This window comes from Panulirus ornatus, chromosome 71, assembly GCF_036320965.1.
Source record: "Panulirus ornatus isolate Po-2019 chromosome 71, ASM3632096v1, whole genome shotgun sequence".
Taxonomy (NCBI): Eukaryota; Metazoa; Arthropoda; class Malacostraca; order Decapoda; family Palinuridae; genus Panulirus; species Panulirus ornatus.
The window spans coordinates 7,524,829-7,542,752 of NC_092294.1; the positions used below are offsets into that span (position 1 = coordinate 7,524,829).

The 17,924-nt window shown below is 43.9% G+C and overlaps 1 protein-coding gene across 2 annotated transcripts in view; it reads left to right on the plus strand.

Annotated features, from left to right (window-relative positions):
- LOC139747911 (innexin inx2-like) overlaps positions 1 to 15,986 on the plus strand; it is a 42,141-nt gene extending 26,155 nt beyond the window's left edge. Inside the window, exons 4-5 of one of the 2 annotated variants that reach the window (XM_071660375.1) lie at positions 7,341 to 7,528; positions 14,313 to 15,986. In XM_071660375.1, coding sequence (XP_071516476.1) covers positions 7,341 to 7,528; positions 14,313 to 14,395 — 271 coding nt within the window. In that variant the 3' untranslated portion in view covers positions 14,396 to 15,986. The remainder of the gene's footprint in view (positions 1 to 7,340; positions 7,529 to 14,312) is intronic. The other variant, XM_071660376.1, reaches the window with a different exon arrangement.
- Positions 15,987 to 17,924: the final 1,938 nt, after the last annotated feature.

Consider the following 17,924-nt stretch of genomic DNA (forward strand, 5'->3'; position numbering starts at 1 on the left):
ATGAGCTGCAGGAGATACAGGTTTATGTGGAACCTGAGTATACATATACGGTTCTCATGAGCTACAGGTTTACAAGGAAGCTTGGTTTTTATGTCTGGACCTGGTAACTTAGTGTCAACAGTACTTTAGTATACATATGAAAACTTAGTAAACAACAAAGAGTCACGGTTTACATCATATTTCAATGTATATGTATACACCTGGTGAGATGAGGAAGCCATAAATTTAGATATTTGTTTAGTATACATTTCTGTTCCCTAGCTAGCATCTTGAGCCATGGGTTTACACACATGTTTAGTATACATATCTGAGTTTGATGATCTGCTGGAGGCCTCAAGTTTACTGAACTATAATTTACATCTAAGTGCCTGGTAAACTCCAATGTCTTCAGGTTTACAGTTTTAAAATCAGTTTAGTATACAATTTAAAGGAAGGGATAAACTGTACAGATCAAATAGATAAAATTTGTGTAACACAACGTGAGAAATTGATGCCAAAATGATGGTTATAATGACCACTGGTAGAGGTCAGCTGAGACCATCAGAGGTCATGACCACTGGTAGAGGTCACCTGAGACCATCAGAGGTCATGACCACTGGTAGAGGACAGCTGAGACCATCAGAGGTCATGGCCACTGGTAGAAGTCACCTGAGACCATCAGAGGTCATGACCACTGGTAGAGGTCAGCTGAGACCATCAGAGGTCATGACCACTGGTAGAGGACAGCTAAGACCATCTGAGGTCATGACCACTGGTAGAGGTCAGCTGAGACCATCAGAGGTCATGGCCACTGGTAGAGGACAGCTGAGACCATCAGAGGTCATGACCACTGGTAGAGGACAGCTGAGACCATCAGAGGTCATGGCCACTGGTAGAGGTCAGCTGAGACCATCAGAGGCCATGACCACTGGTAGAGGACAGCTGAGGTCATCTGAGGTCATGACCACTGGTAGAGGTCAGCTGAGGTCATCTGAGGTCATGACCACTGGTAGAGGTCAGCTGAGACCATCAGAGGTCATGACCACTGGTAGAGGACAGCTGAGGTCATCTGAGGTCATGACCACTGGTAGAGGACAGCTGAGGTCATCTGAGGTCATGACCACTGGTAGAGGTCAGCTGAGACCATCAGAGGTCATGACCACTGGTAGAGGTCAGCTGAGACCATCAGAGGTCATGGCCACTGCTAGAGGACAGCTGAGACCATCAGAGGTCATGACCACTGGTAGAGGACAGCTGAGGTCATCTGAGGTCATGACCACTAGTAGAGGTCAGCTGAGACCATCAGAGGTCATGACCACTGGTAGAGGTCAGCTGAGACCATCAGAGGTCATGACCACTGGTAGAGGTCAGCTGAGACCATCTGAGGTCATGGCCACTGGTAGAGGACAGCTGAGACCATCAGAGGTCACGGCCACTGGTAGAGGACAGCTGAGACCATCTGAGGTCATGGCCACTGGTAGAGGACAGCTGAGACCATCTGAGGTCATGACCACTGGTAGAGGTCAGCTGAGACCATCAGAGGTCATGACCACTGGTAGAGGACAGCTGAGACCATCAGAGGTCATGGCCACTGGTAGAGGAAAGCTGAGGTCATCTGAGGTCATGACCACTGGTAGAGGTCAGCTGAGACCATCAGAGGTCATGGCCACTGGTGGAGGACAGCTGAGACCATCAGAGGTCATGACCACTGGTAGAGGACTGCTGAGGTCATCAGAGGTCATGACCACTGGTAGAGGACAGCTGAGGTCATCAAAGGTCATGACCACTGGTAGAGGACAGCTGAGACCATCAGAGGTCATGGCCACTGGTAGAGGACAGCTGAGGTCATCTGAGGTCATGGCCACTGGTAGAGGTCAGCTGAGACCATCAGAGGTCATGGCCACTGGTAGAGGACAGCTGAGGTCATCTGAGGTCATGACCACTGGTAGAGGACAGCTGAGACCATCAGAGGTCATGGCCACTGGTAGAGGACAGCTGAGGTCATGGCCACTGGTAGAGGTCAGCTGAGACCATCTGAGGTCATGACCACTGGTAGAGGTCAGCTGAGACCATCTGAGGTCATGACCACTGGTAGAGGTCAGCTGAGACCATCAGAGGTCATGGCCACTGGTAGAGGTCAGCTGAGACCATCAGAGGTCATGACCACTGGTAGAGGACAGCTGAGACCATCAGAGGTCATGGCCACTGGTAGAGGACAGCTGAGACCATCAAAGGTCATGGGCACTGGTAGAGGTCAGCTGAGGTCATCCTACAGACGGGTCTTGCACATCTCACTTGGGAGGTGAGCAGAGAGCACCACCCATGGGACTCAGGTTCAAAGGTCGTATCCAGCAACAGGTTACACTTCACCTCTCTTCAGTGGCTGGTTCCCTCTACTCTGACTTTCTCATGCTCTCTCGCGTCATTTTTTACCTCGGGCTGTTTCACCGCCTGTTATTACCTGTGGAAATGAGTCCAACTGATGGCGTGGCTGAAGGCGTCACAGATTCCAAAGACAAACTCCGCTCCTCTTCAGGTCTAAACCGGAAATTTCCTCGAAGTCTCTCTGAACACAATGTCTGTGGTTGTAATTTTTACCTTTTTCAGATGCAGCAAGTTTCAAGGAATGTAGACATATCTTTTTTTGGCTCACCAGACGAAACACTTGGCCTGAAGTTGTATGTGATATACTATACTTGATTATGTTGTCCTCGGAACTAGTATAAATACTCCCTCACCTTCCTTTGTATCCATGGGACTTACGATACAACCTTTTTTGATTATTTTCATAATCATTACTATTATTATTACTATTATTATCATTATCATAATCATTATTATTATCATTATCATTATCATTATTATCATTATTATTATTATTATCATTATTGATATTATTACTATCATTATTATCATTATTATTATTACCATTTTGTTATCATTATTATCATCATTATCATTATCATTACTATTATTATTATTATCATTATTATTATTATTATTATTATTATTATTATTATTATTATTATCATTATTGTTGTTGTTGTTGCTGTTGTTATCATCATCATTTTTTCTTTATAATTATAATTATGATTGTCGTTGTCTTCCGCGTTAGCGAAGTAGCGCAAGTAAACAGACGATAAAATGGCCCAACCCGCCCACATGCACGTGTGTATATACATACACGCCCACACACTCACATATACATTTCAACATATACATATATATATATACACACACAAATATATACACATATACACATGTACATAATTCATACTTAATGCCTTTATTCATTCCCGTCACCACCCCGCCACACATGAAATGACACCCCCTCCCTCCCCCCCGCAGAAGTGCGAGGTAGCTTTAAGAAAAGACAACAAAGGCCACATTCGTTCACACTCAGTTTTTGGCTGTCATGTGTAATGCACCGAAACCACAGCTTACTTTCCACATTCAGGCACCACAAAACTTTCCATGGTTTACCCCAGACGCTTCACATGCCCTGGTTCAATCCATTGTCAGCACCCCGACCCCGGTATGCCACATCGCTCCAATTCGCTCTATTCCTTGCACGCCTTTCAACCTCCTGTATGTTCAGGCCCCAATCGCTCAAAATCTTTTTCACTCAATCTTTCCACCTCCAATTGGTCTCCCACTTCTACTCGTTCCCTCCACCTCTGACACATATATCTTTTTTGTCAATTTTTCCTCACTCATTCTCTCCATGTGACCAAACTATTTCAATATACCCTCTTCTGCTCCCGCAACTACACTTTCTTTTATTACCATAGTTCTCTCTCACCCTTTCATTACTTACTCGATCAAACCACCTCACACCACATATTGTCATCAAACATCTCATTTCCAACATATCCACCCTCCTCTGCACAACCCTATCTATAGCCCACGCCTCGCAATCATGTAATATTGTTGGAACCACTATTCCTTCAAACATACCCATTATTGCTCTCCTAGATAACGTTCTTGCCTTCCACAAACTATTCATCGCTTCCAGAACCTTCGCCACCTCCCCATTCTATGACTCACTTCCACTTCCATGGTTCCATCCGCTGCCAAATCCACTCCCAGATATCTAAAACACCTCACTTCCTCAAGTTTTCCTCCATTCAAACTTACCTCCCAACTGACTTGTCCCTCAACCCTACTGAACCTAATAACCTAGCTCTTATTCACATTAACTGTCAGCTTTCTTCCTTCACACACTTTACCAAACTCAGTCACCAGCTTCTGCAGTTTTTCACACGAATCAGCCACCAGCGCTGTATCATCAGCGAACAACAACTGACTCACTTCCCAAGCTCTCTCATCCACAACAGACTGCATACTTGCCCCTCTTTCCAAAACTCTTGCATTCACCTCCCTAACAAGCCCATCCATAAACAAATCAAACAACCATGGAGACATCACACACCCCTACAGCAAACCAACATTCACTGAGAACCAATCACTTTCCTCTCTTCCTACTCGTACACATGCCTTACATCCTCGATAAAAACTTTTCACTGCTTCTAACAACTTGCCTTCCACTCCATATATTTTTAATACCTTCCAAAGAGCATCTATATCAACCCTATCATACGCCTTCTCCAGATCCATAAATGCTACATACAAATCCATTTGCTTTTCTAAGTATTTCTCACATACATTCTTCAAAGCAAACACCTGATCCATACATCCTCTACCACTTCTGAAACCATATATATATATATATATATATATATATATATATATATATATATATATATATATATATATATATATATATATATATATATATATATATATATATATATATATATATATATATATATATATATGGGAGGGTATTGATTGAGAGGGTGAAGGCATGTACAGAGCATCAGATTGGGGAAGAGCAGTGTGGTTTCAGAAGTGGTAGAGGATGTGTGGATCAGGTGTTTGCTTTGAAGAATGTATGTGAGAAATACTTAGAAAAGCAAATGGATTTGTATGTAGCATTTATGGATCTGGAGAAGGCATATGATAGAGTTGATAGAGATGCTCTGTGGAAGGTATTAAGAATATATGGTGTGGGAGGCAAGTTGTTAGAAGCAGTGAAAAGTTTTTATCGAGGATGTAAGGCATGTGTACGTGTAGGAAGAGAGGAAAGTGATTGGTTCTCAGTGAATGTAGGTTTGCGGCAGGGGTGTGTGATGTCTCCATGGTTGTTTAATTTGTTTATGGATGGGGTTGTTAGGGAGGTAAATGCAAGAGTTTTGGAAAGAGGGGCAAGTATGAAGTCTGTTGGGGATGAGAGAGCTTGGGAAGTGAGTCAGTTGTTGTTCGCTGATGATACAGCGCTGGTGGCTGATTCATGTGAGAAACTGCAGAAACTGGTGACTGAGTTTGGTAAAGTGTGTGGAAGAAGAAAGTTAAGAGTAAATGTGAATAAGAGCAAGGTTATTAGGTACAGTAGGGTTGAGGGTCAAGTCAATTGGGAGGTGAGTTTGAATGGAGAAAAACTGGAGGAAGTGAAGTGTTTTAGATATCTGGGAGTGGATCTGGCAGCGGATGGAACCATGGAAGCGGAAGTGGATCATAGGGTGGGGGAGGGGGCGAAAATTCTGGGGCCTTGAAGAATGTGTGGAAGTCGAGAACATTATCTCGGAAAGCAAAAATGGGTATGTTTGAAGGAATAGTGGTTCCAACAATGTTGTATGGTTGCGAGGCGTGGGCTATGGATAGAGTTGTGCGCAGGAGGATGGATGTGCTGGAAATGAGATGTTTGAGGACAATGTGTGGTGTGAGGTGGTTTGATCGAGTGAGTAACGTAAGGGTAAGAGAGATGTGTGGAAATAAAAAGAGCGTGGTTGAGAGAGCAGAAGAGGGTGTTTTGAAGTGGTTTGGGCACATGGAGAGGATGAGTGAGGAAAGATTGACCAAGAGGATATATGTGTCGGAGGTGGAGGGAACAAGGAGAAGAGGGAGACCAAATTGGAGGTGGAAAGATGGAGTGAAAAAGATTTTGTGTGATCGGGGCCTGAACATGCAGGAGGGTGAAAGGAGGGCAAGGAATAGAGTGAATTGGAGCGATGTGGTATACCGGGGTTGACGTGCTGTCAGTGGATTGAATCAAGGCATGTGAAGCGTCTGGGGTAAACCATGGAAAGCTGTGTAGGTATGTATATTTGCGTGTGTGGACGTATGTATATACATGTGTATGGGGGGGGTGGGTTGGGCCATTTCTTTCGTCTGTTTCCTTGCGCTACCTCGCAAACGCGGGAGACAGCGACAAAGTATAATAAAAAGATAATAAAAATATATATATATATATATATATATATATATATATATATATATATATATATATATATATATATATATATATACCCTTTTCTGCTCTCTCAACCACACTCTTTTTATTACCACACATCTCTCTTACCTCTCTCATTACTTATTCGATCAAACCACCTCACACCACATATTGTCCTCAAGCATTTCATTTCCAACACATCCACCCTCCGCACAACCCTATCTATAGCCCATGTCATATAACATTAATGGAACCACTATTCCTTCAAACATAGCCATTTTTGCTCTCCGAGATAACGTTCTCGCCTTCCACACATCCTTCATAGCCTTAGCCAGTTACCCAATTGATCTACCAATCCTTTGGGTAGGATGAACAGCTCGGTTGCCTGTGAACAGACTACCACTTGTACCTCTAGGATTAAGTATATTTCTAAACCACTCTCATTCTCGGTATTTTTTCGTTCTTGATAGGCTTATAGAACTCTCGATATTGATCATAATGCCTCAGTCTTTTCAGCTGTAGAAATGTATGTATTGTCATACAATATGTGAGCGAGAAGTCATCTTCGACGGATGACATGGAGTACGGCGTCGTTGTCGAGGGAAATTCCTACCCTGAAAGGATCCCACCTTACCCTGCTCCTTAGTTGCTTTTCCTAGTGCATTTCCCATATTCGTAACGTTTTTACATATCATTTTCTCCACAGAATGTAAACCCAAGTGATGAAGTTTTGTAAGCAGATCATTAAACTAATTTCAGAAATAATTCTCTGGACGTAATCCTTAAATGTGCAGACAAGGTAACATGTTATGATTATTATTATGATTAGAATCTCCAACATTACGCGAGGTAATAGCGCTCTTATAATTCCTCGTTCTGAAATTCTTGCCTCACTTTATAAATTCGTAATTTTGTTTTTTCGAATGCCTTCCTGCATGAAACAGGAAGACACCTTACTAACCAGGCCAGCTCATTCATCACTTGATATTCCTGTGGTGGCAAGGAGGTTAAACTCTACCATGCAGGTGTGCCACTGGCGAGGCTACTTGAGAATGCATTCACGGCATAGTTATGTGTCCAGGTTGCTGGCGTTGGCCTTGATCTCTGGGTGTGGACTCCTGTATCGCATGGCCACCTTCGCCCACAAGATTCGTCCCCTCATCCTGCGGGCAAGATCACGTCTGGCCTCCAAAGATAAGGTGGAGGCCATTGTCCAACGATGTCGCATAGGAGATTGGTTCATTCTCTCCCTGCTGGGTAAGTGATTCATTCTCTCCCTGCTGGGTAAGTGATTCATTCTCTCCCTTCTGGGTAAGTGGTTCATTCTCTCCCTGCTGGGTAAGTGATTCATTCTCTCCCTTCTGGGTAAGTGGTTCATTCTCTCCCTGCTGGGTAAGTGATTCATTCTCTCCCTGCTGGGTAAGTGATTCGTTCTCTCCCTGCTGGGTAAGTGGTTCATTCTCTCCCTGCTGGGTAAGTGATTCATTCTCTCCCTGCTGGGTAAGTGATTCGTTCTCTCCCTGCTGGGTAAGTGGTTCATTCTCTCCCTGCTGAATAAGTGATTCATTCTCTCCCTGATAGGTAATTGAAACTGGTTCATTCTCTCTCTGCTGGGTAAGTGATTCATTCTCTCCCTGCTGGGTAAGTGGTTCATTCTCTCCCTGCTGGGTAAGTGATTCATTCTCTCCCTGCTGGGTAAGTGATTCGTTCTCTCCCTGCTGGGTAAGTGGTTCATTCTCTCCCTGCTGGGTAAGTGATTCATTCTCTCCCTGCTGAATAAGTGATTCATTCTCTCCCTGCTGGGTAAGTGATTCATTTTCTCCCTGATGGGTAAGTGAGACTGGTTCATTCTCTCCCTGCTGGGTAAGTGATTCATTCTCTTCCTGCTGAATAAGTGATTCATTCTCTCTCTGCTGGGTAAGTGATTCATATTCTCCGTACTGGGCAAGTGATTCATTCCCTCCGTACTGGGTAAGTGATTCATTCCCTCCGTACTGGGTAAGTGATTCATTCTCTCTCTCTGCTATGTAAGTTATTCAATCACTCCCTGTTGGGTATTGATTCATTCTCTCCCTGTTAGGTAAGTGACTCTTTCTTTCTCTGCTCGGTAAGTGAGATTGGTTCATTCTCTCCTTGCTAGGTACGTGAAATTGGTTCATTGTCTCCCTGTTGGGTAAGTGAAACTGGTTTATCCTCTCCCTGCTGAGTAAGCGAAACTGCTTCATTCTCTCTCTGCTGGTAAGAGAAACTGGTTCATTTTCCCCCTGCTGGGTGACTGAAACTAGTTCATTCTGACTCTGCTGCGTAAGTGAGACTGGTTCATTCTCTCCCTGCTGTGTAAGTGAAACTGGTTCATTCTCTCCCTGCTGAGTGAGACTGGTTCATTCTCTCCCTGCTGGGTAAGTGATTTATTTTCTCCCTGCAGGGTAATTGATTCACTCTCTCCCTTCTGGGTAAGTGACTCATTCTTTCTCTCCTGGGTGAGTGAGACTGCTTCATTCTCTCCCTGTTGTGTGAAACTGGTTCATTCTCTCCCCGCTGGAGAAGTGATTCATTCTCTCCCTGCTGGGTAAAAGATTTATTCTCTCCCTGCTGGGTAAGTGATTCATTCTCTCCCTGCTTGGTAAGTGGTTCATTCTCTCCCTGCTGGGTAAGTGATTCATTCTTTCTCTGTTGGGTAAGTGACTCATCCTTTCTCTGCTGCGTAAGTCATACTGGTTCATTCTCTCCCTGTTGGATAAGTGAGACTGGTTTATTCTAGGTGGTTCATTCGCTTCCTGCTGGATAAGTGAGACTAGTTCATTCTCTCCCTGCTGGGTAGGTGCAATTGGTTCATTCTCTCCTTGCTGGGTACATGAAATTGATTCATTTTCTCCCTGTTGAGTAAGTGAAACTGGTTTATTCTATCCCTGCTGTGTAAGTGAAACTGGTTCATTTCTCTACTGGTAAGTGAAACTGGTTCATTCTCTCTCTGCTGGGTGAGACTGGTTCTTTCTCTCCCTGTTGGGAAAGTGGTTCATTCTCTCCCTGCTGAGAAAGTTATTCTTTCTATCCCTGCTGGGTAAGTGAAACTGGTTCATCCTCTCTCTCTCTCTCTCTCTCTCTCTCTCTCTCTCTCTCTCTCTCTCTCTCTCTCTCTCTCTCTCTCTCTCTCTCTCTCTCTCTCTCTATCTATCTATCTATTTATCTATCTATCTATCTTTCTCGTTGTAAGTGAGACTGGTTCATTTTCTTCCTGCTGGGTAAGCGAAACAGGCTCATTTTCTGCTGGTAAATGAAACTGATATATTCTCTCCCTGCTGGGTAAGTGAAACTGGTTCATTCTCTCCCTGCTGGGTAAGTGATTCATTCTCTCTCTGATGGGTAAGTGAGATTGGTTCATTCTCTCCCTGTTGGGTAAGTGATTCATTCTCTCTCTGATGGGTAAGTGATTTATTCTCTCCCTGCTGGTCAAGTGAGACTGGTTCATTCTCTCCCTGCTGGGTAAGTGATTCATTCTCTCCCTGATGGGTAAGTAATTAATTCTCTCCCTGCAGGGTAATTCATTCATTCTCAACCTTTTTGGGTAATTGACTCATTCTTTCTCTAATGGGTAAGTGAGACTGGTTCTTTCTCTCCCTGCTGGGAAAGTGGTTCATTCTCCCCCTGCTGAGAAAGTGATTCTTTCTCTCCCTGCTGGGTAAGTGGTTCATTTTCTTCCTGCTGGGTAAGTGAAATTGGTTCATTCTCTCCCTGTTGGGTAAGTGAAACTGGTTCATTCTCTTTCTGCTGGGTAAGTGAAGCTGGTTCATTCTCTCTGCTGGTAAGTGAAACTAGTTCACTCTGTCTCTGCTGGGTAAGTGAAATTTGCTCATTTCCCCCTGCTGTGTATGTGAAACTGGCGCATTTTGTCTCTGCTGGTAAATGAAGGGTTCATTCTCTTCCTGCTTTGTAAGTGAAATTGGTTCATTCTCCCTCTGCTGGGTAAGTGAAACAGGTTCATTCTCTCCGTGCTTGGTAAGTGAAACTGGTTCATTCTCTCTGCTGGTAACTGAAATTGGCTCATTCTCTGTCTGCTGGGTAAGTGAAACTTCTTCATTCTCTCCCTGCTGGGTAAGTGAGCCTGATTCATTATGTCCCTGCTGGGTAAGTGAGCCTGATTCATTATGTCCCTGCTGGGTAAGTGAGACTGATTCATTATCTCTCTGCTAGGTAATGAAACTTTTATTCTCTCTTTGCTGTTAAGTGAAACTGGTTCATTCTCTCCCTGTTGTTTAAGTGAAAAAGGTTCATTCTCTCCCTTCTGGATAGATGAAACTGGTTCTTTCTCTTTCTACTTTTAAGTGAAACAGGCTCGTTTTGTCTCTGCTCGTTAAGTGAGTATGAATCATTCTTTCTCTGTTGGGTCGGTGAGACTGGTTCATTCTCTCCTTGCTGGGTAAGTGAGACTGGTTCATTGTCTCCCTGCTGGGTAAGTGATTCATTCTCTCCCTGCAGGGTAAGTTATTCATTCTCTCCCTGCTCTGAAAGTGACTCATTCTGTCTCTGCTGGGTAAGTGAGCTATCCAATTTGTATAGACCTTCACTAATATCAATGTTGCAATTCTTTGTTTATTCAATAATTGAAGATTCAATTATATTTCTCGTGGTACTGGAGTTAGAGTTAATAACTGAGATGGCATTACTCCAGTCAATACAATAATCATGATTCTTAACATGATTAAACAAGGCATTTGATTCTTGATTCTTGTCCTGTTCTTATACTATATCTATGTTGCTTAAGTCTAACAGAAAGATCCTTGCCAGTCTGCCCAAAACTTTTCAAATCTTTTACATGGTTCGCTATAGATACATCCTGCGGAACTTTCTAGTGAGTTCCTGATTAAGATATTCTTTATGTTATTTTTTTGCTGAAGGCAACATTTACATTAAAGGATGTATGCAGTATGGGAAGTAAAAATGTTATCAAAAGGGTAAACTAAAAGTTCATGGTGTGAAGGGGAGGTTTGAGTTCAACTTTATAAAATGATTTCTTTGCCAACTTAAGGGATTTCTCAATGAAAGATCTAAGGTACTTTAACTTGGATCAAATAGAATATATTTCTCAAGCTTCTCATCAATAAACTCTGGACTGCAAATACGTAATGTCCTACAGAACATAGACTGGATTGATGATAATCTAGCTGTCATGTTGAGCTGAATAATAATGGATATATGAGCATACATTGGTAGGTTTTTTAATGTATGATAAACTTAAGATTGTTTCCATCCTATGGATCATGCAATCTAAAAATGGTAACACCATCATTTTTAATTTTTACAATAAAATTGATGGAAGGTACTAAATTGTTAAGTAAAGAAATGTTTGTAAAGTTTCGTTTGTTGGCCAAACTCAGAGAACATCATCTACATAACCAAACCAAATTGCACTAGAAGGTAAGATATCCTTTAGTAACTTTGTTTCAAAGAATTCCATGTAAAGATTATCTAATGCAGGTAAAAGAGGGTTACCAATTGCCATACCAGATTTTTGAGCATAATGGTCTCCATTAAATTGAAATGCAAATTTTTTTATGCACGATTTTATTAATTTTGAAAAAACAGATTGAATTGATGAAATGTGTAATGCGCCGAAACCACAGGTCCCTATCCACATCCAGGCCCCACAGACATTTCCATGGTTTACCCAAGACGTTTCACATACCCTGGTTCAGCTCATTGACAGCACGTCGGCCCCGGTATACCACATCGTTCCAATTCACTCTGTTCCTTGCACGCCTGTCACTCTACTATATGTTCAGGCCCCGATCGCTCAAAATCTTTTTCACTCCATCCTTCCACCTTCAAATTGGTCTCCCGTTTCTCCTTGTTACCTCCACCTCTGACTCATATATCCTCTTTGTCAATCTTTTCTCACTCATTCTCTCCATATGTCTAAACCATTTCAACACACCCTCTTCTGCTCCCTCAACCACACTCTTTTTATTTCCACACATCTTTCTTACCCTTTCATTACTTACTCCATCAAACCCCCTCACACCACATATTGTCCTCAAACATTTCTTTTCCATGACTCGCAACCATACAATATTGTTAGAACGACTATTCCTTCAACTATGACCATTTTTGCATCCCGAGATAACGTTCTCTCCCACACATTCTTCAACGCTCCCAGAACCTTCACCCCCTCCCCCCACCCTGTGACTCACTTCCGCCTCCATGCTTGTATTCGCTGCTAAGTCCACTCCCAGATATGTGAAACACTTCATTTCCTCCAATTTTTCCCCATTCAAACTTACATCCAAATTTTGCTTGTCCCTCAACCCTACTGAAACTAAAAACAATGGTGTTATTCACATTTGCTCTCAACTTTCTCTTTTCACACACTTTTCTAAACTCAGTTACCAACTTCTGCAGTTTCTCACTTAAAATCAGCCACTAAAACTGTATCATCGGCGAACAACAAGTGACTCACTTCCCAGGACCTCTCATCCCCATCAGACTGCATACTCGCTCCCCCTCTCCAAAATTCTTGCATTTACCTCCCTAACCACCCCATCTACATACAAATTAAACAATCATGGGGACTTCACACACCCCTGCCGCAGACCGACCTTAACTGGAAAGCAATCACTCTACTCTCTTCCTACTTGTGCACATGCCTTACGTCCTTGGTCAAAAAAAAAATGAATAAATAAATCTCACGTACCTCCCACACTCTTAAGACCTTCCACAAAACATCTTAATCAGCCCTATCATATACTTTCTCCAGATCCATAAATGCTACATACAATGCCATCTGTTTTTCTAAGTATTTCTCACACAAATTCTTCAAAGCAAACACATGATCTACACATCCTCCACCACACAGTTCTTTCCCAATCTGATGCTCTGTGCATGCCTTCATCCTCTCAGTCAATACCCTCCCATACAGTTTCCCAGGAATACTCAACAAAGTTATGCCTCTGTAGTTTGAACACACCTTTATCCCCTTTGCCTCTGTACAATGGCACTTTGCACGAATTCCCCCAATTCTCAGGCACTTCACCATGATCCATACATACATTAGATATCCTTACCAACCAATCGACAACACAAGTCACCCCCTTTCTTGATAAATTCTACTGCAATACCATCCAAACCCGCTGCCTTGCCGGATTTCATCTTCCACAAAGTTTTCACTACCTCTTCTCTCTTAACCAAACCATTCTCCCTGACCTTCTACTTCGCTCACCACCCCGACCAAGACATCCGACACACAAACTTTCAAAATACTCACTCCATCTCCTCCTCACTTCATCACTACCATCGTCCAGCCCCTAGGGGTGGATGAAAAGCTGCTACAACCTGGCAGGATTCGAACCCATGTGCTCGACTCTGAACGGCTCATGAATGCGCCACGATCAAGAACTCTAACCGCTACATCACGGTAGTCCACATAGTGATGCAGGACCATCTTCTTTTGAATTTTCATAGACAAAAAATTTTTTTAACGTTTTCTAAAAATGAATTTTCGTGGCAGCTTCTGCTCTTGCCGCCAAGGGGCCATCTCATGATCTTCTGGACACAGAGAGTGAGTTTATCGTACTAGAATCATCTTCCACACCTGAAGAAGGTGTTTCAAGATCTTCCTGGAGGCTTTATTAACCTTGGCAGTTGATATGCCAAAGAACCCAAGCAACCAAGAAGCCAGCCGAAGTGATCGTATGGAAATGATACTTGGCCATGATCTCGTCGAAGGCTGCTAGTTGGTTATAGTGTTCAGCAGAGATGCAGCCTGGTCAGGTATCTTGAGATTCGATAATCAAGAAACATTTGGAAATAGAAGTACCAGAAATAGCTATCAGAGAGAGAGAGAGAGAGAGAGAGAGAGAGAGAGAGAGAGAGAGAGAGAGAGAGAGAGAGAGAGAGAGAGAGGTTATTTAAATTCCACCAGAATGATGATAATCTTTCAGTAGGAAGTAAATGCATGTGTATAACATTATATACATCATATGTTATCATATCAGTTGTTATAAGTTCATAGTGACTCATGTAAAGCAATGATCATTCTTTCTTTCAGCCAAGAACATGGACCCCTTCATGTTCAGAGATTTTATCAATGACTTGAGCCCCAAGTTGTTAAAGAAGGAACACTACTCCTAGTGTTTAGTCTCTCCACCAGTGGCAATGGTTGCTCCACAACCAGCTACTGCTCTCCTCCGCCACCACCGAGACTGCTCCACCTCCACCACTACCAACACCCTGGTTACTCCACTATCACCATTAACAACACCCTGGTTACTCCACCACCACCACTACTAATGCCCTGATTACTCCACCACCACCACTACCAACACCCTGGTTACTCCACCACCACCACTACCACACCATGGCTGCTCCACCACCACCACTACCACACCATGGCTGCTCCACCACCACCACTACCACACCATGGCTGCTCCACCACCACCACTACCACACCATGGCTGCTCCACCACCACCACACTATGGCTGCTCCACCACCACTACCACCACACCAGGGCTGCTCCACCACCACCACCACCACCACACCATGGCTGCTCCACCACCACCACTACCACAAAGTGGCTGATCCACCACCACCACTACCACAGCATGGCTGCTCCACCACCACCACTACCACAAAGTGGCTGATCCACCACCACCACTATCACACCATGGCAGCTCCACCACCACCACTACCACAGCATGGCTGCTCCACCACCACCACCACCACACCAGGGCTGCTCCACCACCACCACCACCACACCATGGCTGCTCCACCACCACCACCACCACACCATGGCTTCTCCACAAACCACCACCACACAATGGCTGCTCCACCACCACCACTACCACACCATGGCTGATCCACCACCACCACCACCACACCATGGCTGCTCCACCACCACCACTGTCACACCATGGCTGATCCACCACCACCACTACCACAGCATGGCTGCTCCACCACCACCACCACCACACCAGGGCTGCTCCACCACCACCACCACCACACCAGGGCTGCTCCACCACCACCACCACCACACCATGGCTGCTCCACCACCACCACCACCACACCATGGCTTCTCCACAAACCACCACCACACCAGAGCTGCTCCACCACCACCACTACCACACCATGGCTGATCCACCACCACCACCACCACACCATGGCTGCTCCACCACCACCACTGTCACACCATGGCTGATCCACCACCACCACTACCACACCATGGCTGATCCACCACCACCACCACCACACCATGGCTGCTCCACCACCACCACTGTCACACCATGGCTGATCCACCACCACCACTACCACACCATGGCTGATCCACCACCACCACTACCACACCATGGCTGCTCCACCACCATTACCACCACACCAGAGCTGCTCCACCACCACCACCACCACACCATGGCTGCTCCACCACCACCACCACCACCACACCATGGCTTCTCCACCAACACACTGGAAGTTATCCAGCGGTGAATGGCACTTACGCCCTGTGACATACGCAGGTAATGAACCTAGCTTTAGGGATTTTCCTTTACGCTTCGTCTCATTTTATAAATGAGCGGATTGTGTCATGCAGGTCTACGTTAATGTTGAAAAATGCTATACTTTTTCACCGCTGACAAAAGATGACACAGAAATAGCCTGTTATATTACTCTTATAGTACAACACATTTCATGTACTTGTGAAATCATTAACATATATTATGTTACTCTTAATTAGTCTTGTTTTATTGGCCCTCTATCATCTGGTCTAGTGATTTACGTACACAAATTATAGACATTTTAGATAAGAACAATTGCTGCTGTCCATTTCTTATATGTTCTAATTACACACACACACACACACACACACACACACACACACACACACACACACACACACATATATATATATATATATATATATATATATATATATATATATATATATATATATATATATATATATATATATATATATATATATATTATCCCTGGGGATAGGGGATTAAGAATACTTCCCACGTATTCCCTGCGTGTCGTAGAAGGCGACTAAAAGGGGAGGGAGCGGGGGGCTGGAAATACTCCCCTCTCGTTTTTTTTTTTTTAATTTTCCAAAAGAAGGAACAGAGGGGGCCAGGTGAGGATATTCCAAAAAAGGCCCAGTCCTCTGTTCTTAACGCTACCTCGCTAACGCGGGAAATGGCGAATAGTTTGAAAAAAAAAAAAAAAAAAATATATATATATATATATATATATATATATATATATATATATATATATCTTTTTTTCCTTGTTTTTAATACTCTGTCGCTGTCTCCTGCGTTAGCGAGGTAGCGCAAGGAAACAGACGAACGATTGGCCCAACCCACCCACATACACATGTATGCACATAAACGCCCACACACTCACATACACTAACCTATATATTTCAACGTATACATACATATACATTCACAGACATATACATATATACACATGCATATATTCATTCATGCTGCCCTCATCCATTCTCCCCGCCACACATGAAATGACACCACCCTCCCCCTGCACGTGCGCGAGGTAGTACTAGGAAAAGACAACAAAGGCTACAGTCGTTCACACTCAGTCTCTAGCTGTCATGTATAATGCACCGAAACCACAGCTCCCTTTCCACATCCAGGCCCCACAGAACTTACCATGGTATACCCGAGACGCTTCACATGCCCTGGTTCAATCCACTGACAGCACGTCAACCCCGGTATACCACATCGATCCAATTCACTCTATTCCTTGCCCGCCTTTCACCCTCATGCATGTTTAGGCCCCGATCACTCAAAATCTTTTTCACTCCATCTTTCCACCTCCAATTGGGTCTCCCACTTCTCGTTCCCTCCACCTCCGACACATATAACCTCTTGGTCAATCTTTCCTCACTCATTCTCTCCATGTGCCCAAACCATTTCAAAACACCCTCTTCTGCTCTCTCAACCACGCTCTTTTTATTTCCACACATCTCCCTTATCCTTACATTACTCGATCAAACCACCTCACACCACATATTGTCCTCAAACATCTCATTTCCAACACATCCACCCTCCTCCGCACAACTCTATCCATAGCCCACGCCTCGCAACCGTACAACATTGTTGGAACCACTATTCCTTCAAACATACCCATTTTTGCTTTCTGAGATAATGTTCTCGATTTCCGAACATTCTTCAAGGCTCCCAGGATTTTCGCCCCCTCCCCCACCCTATGATTCACTTCAGCTTCCATGGTTCCATCCGCTGCCAGATCCACTCCCAGATATCTAAAAAAACTCCACTTCCGCCAGTTTTTCTCCATTCAAACTTACCTCCCAATTGACTTGACCCTCAACCCTACTGTACCTAATAACCTTGCTCTTATTTTCATTTACTCTCAACTTTCTTCTTTCACACACTTTACCAAACTCAGTCACCAGCTTCTGCAGTTTCTCACATGAATCAGCCACCAGCGCTGTATCATCAGCGAACAACAACTGTCATCAGCGAACAACAACTGACTCACTTCCCAAGCTGTCTCATCCACAACAGACTGCATACTTGCCCCTCTTTCCAAAACTCTTGCATTCACCTCCCTAACAACCCCATCCATAAACAAATTAAACAACCATGGAGACATCACACACCCCTGCAGCAAACCTACATTCAC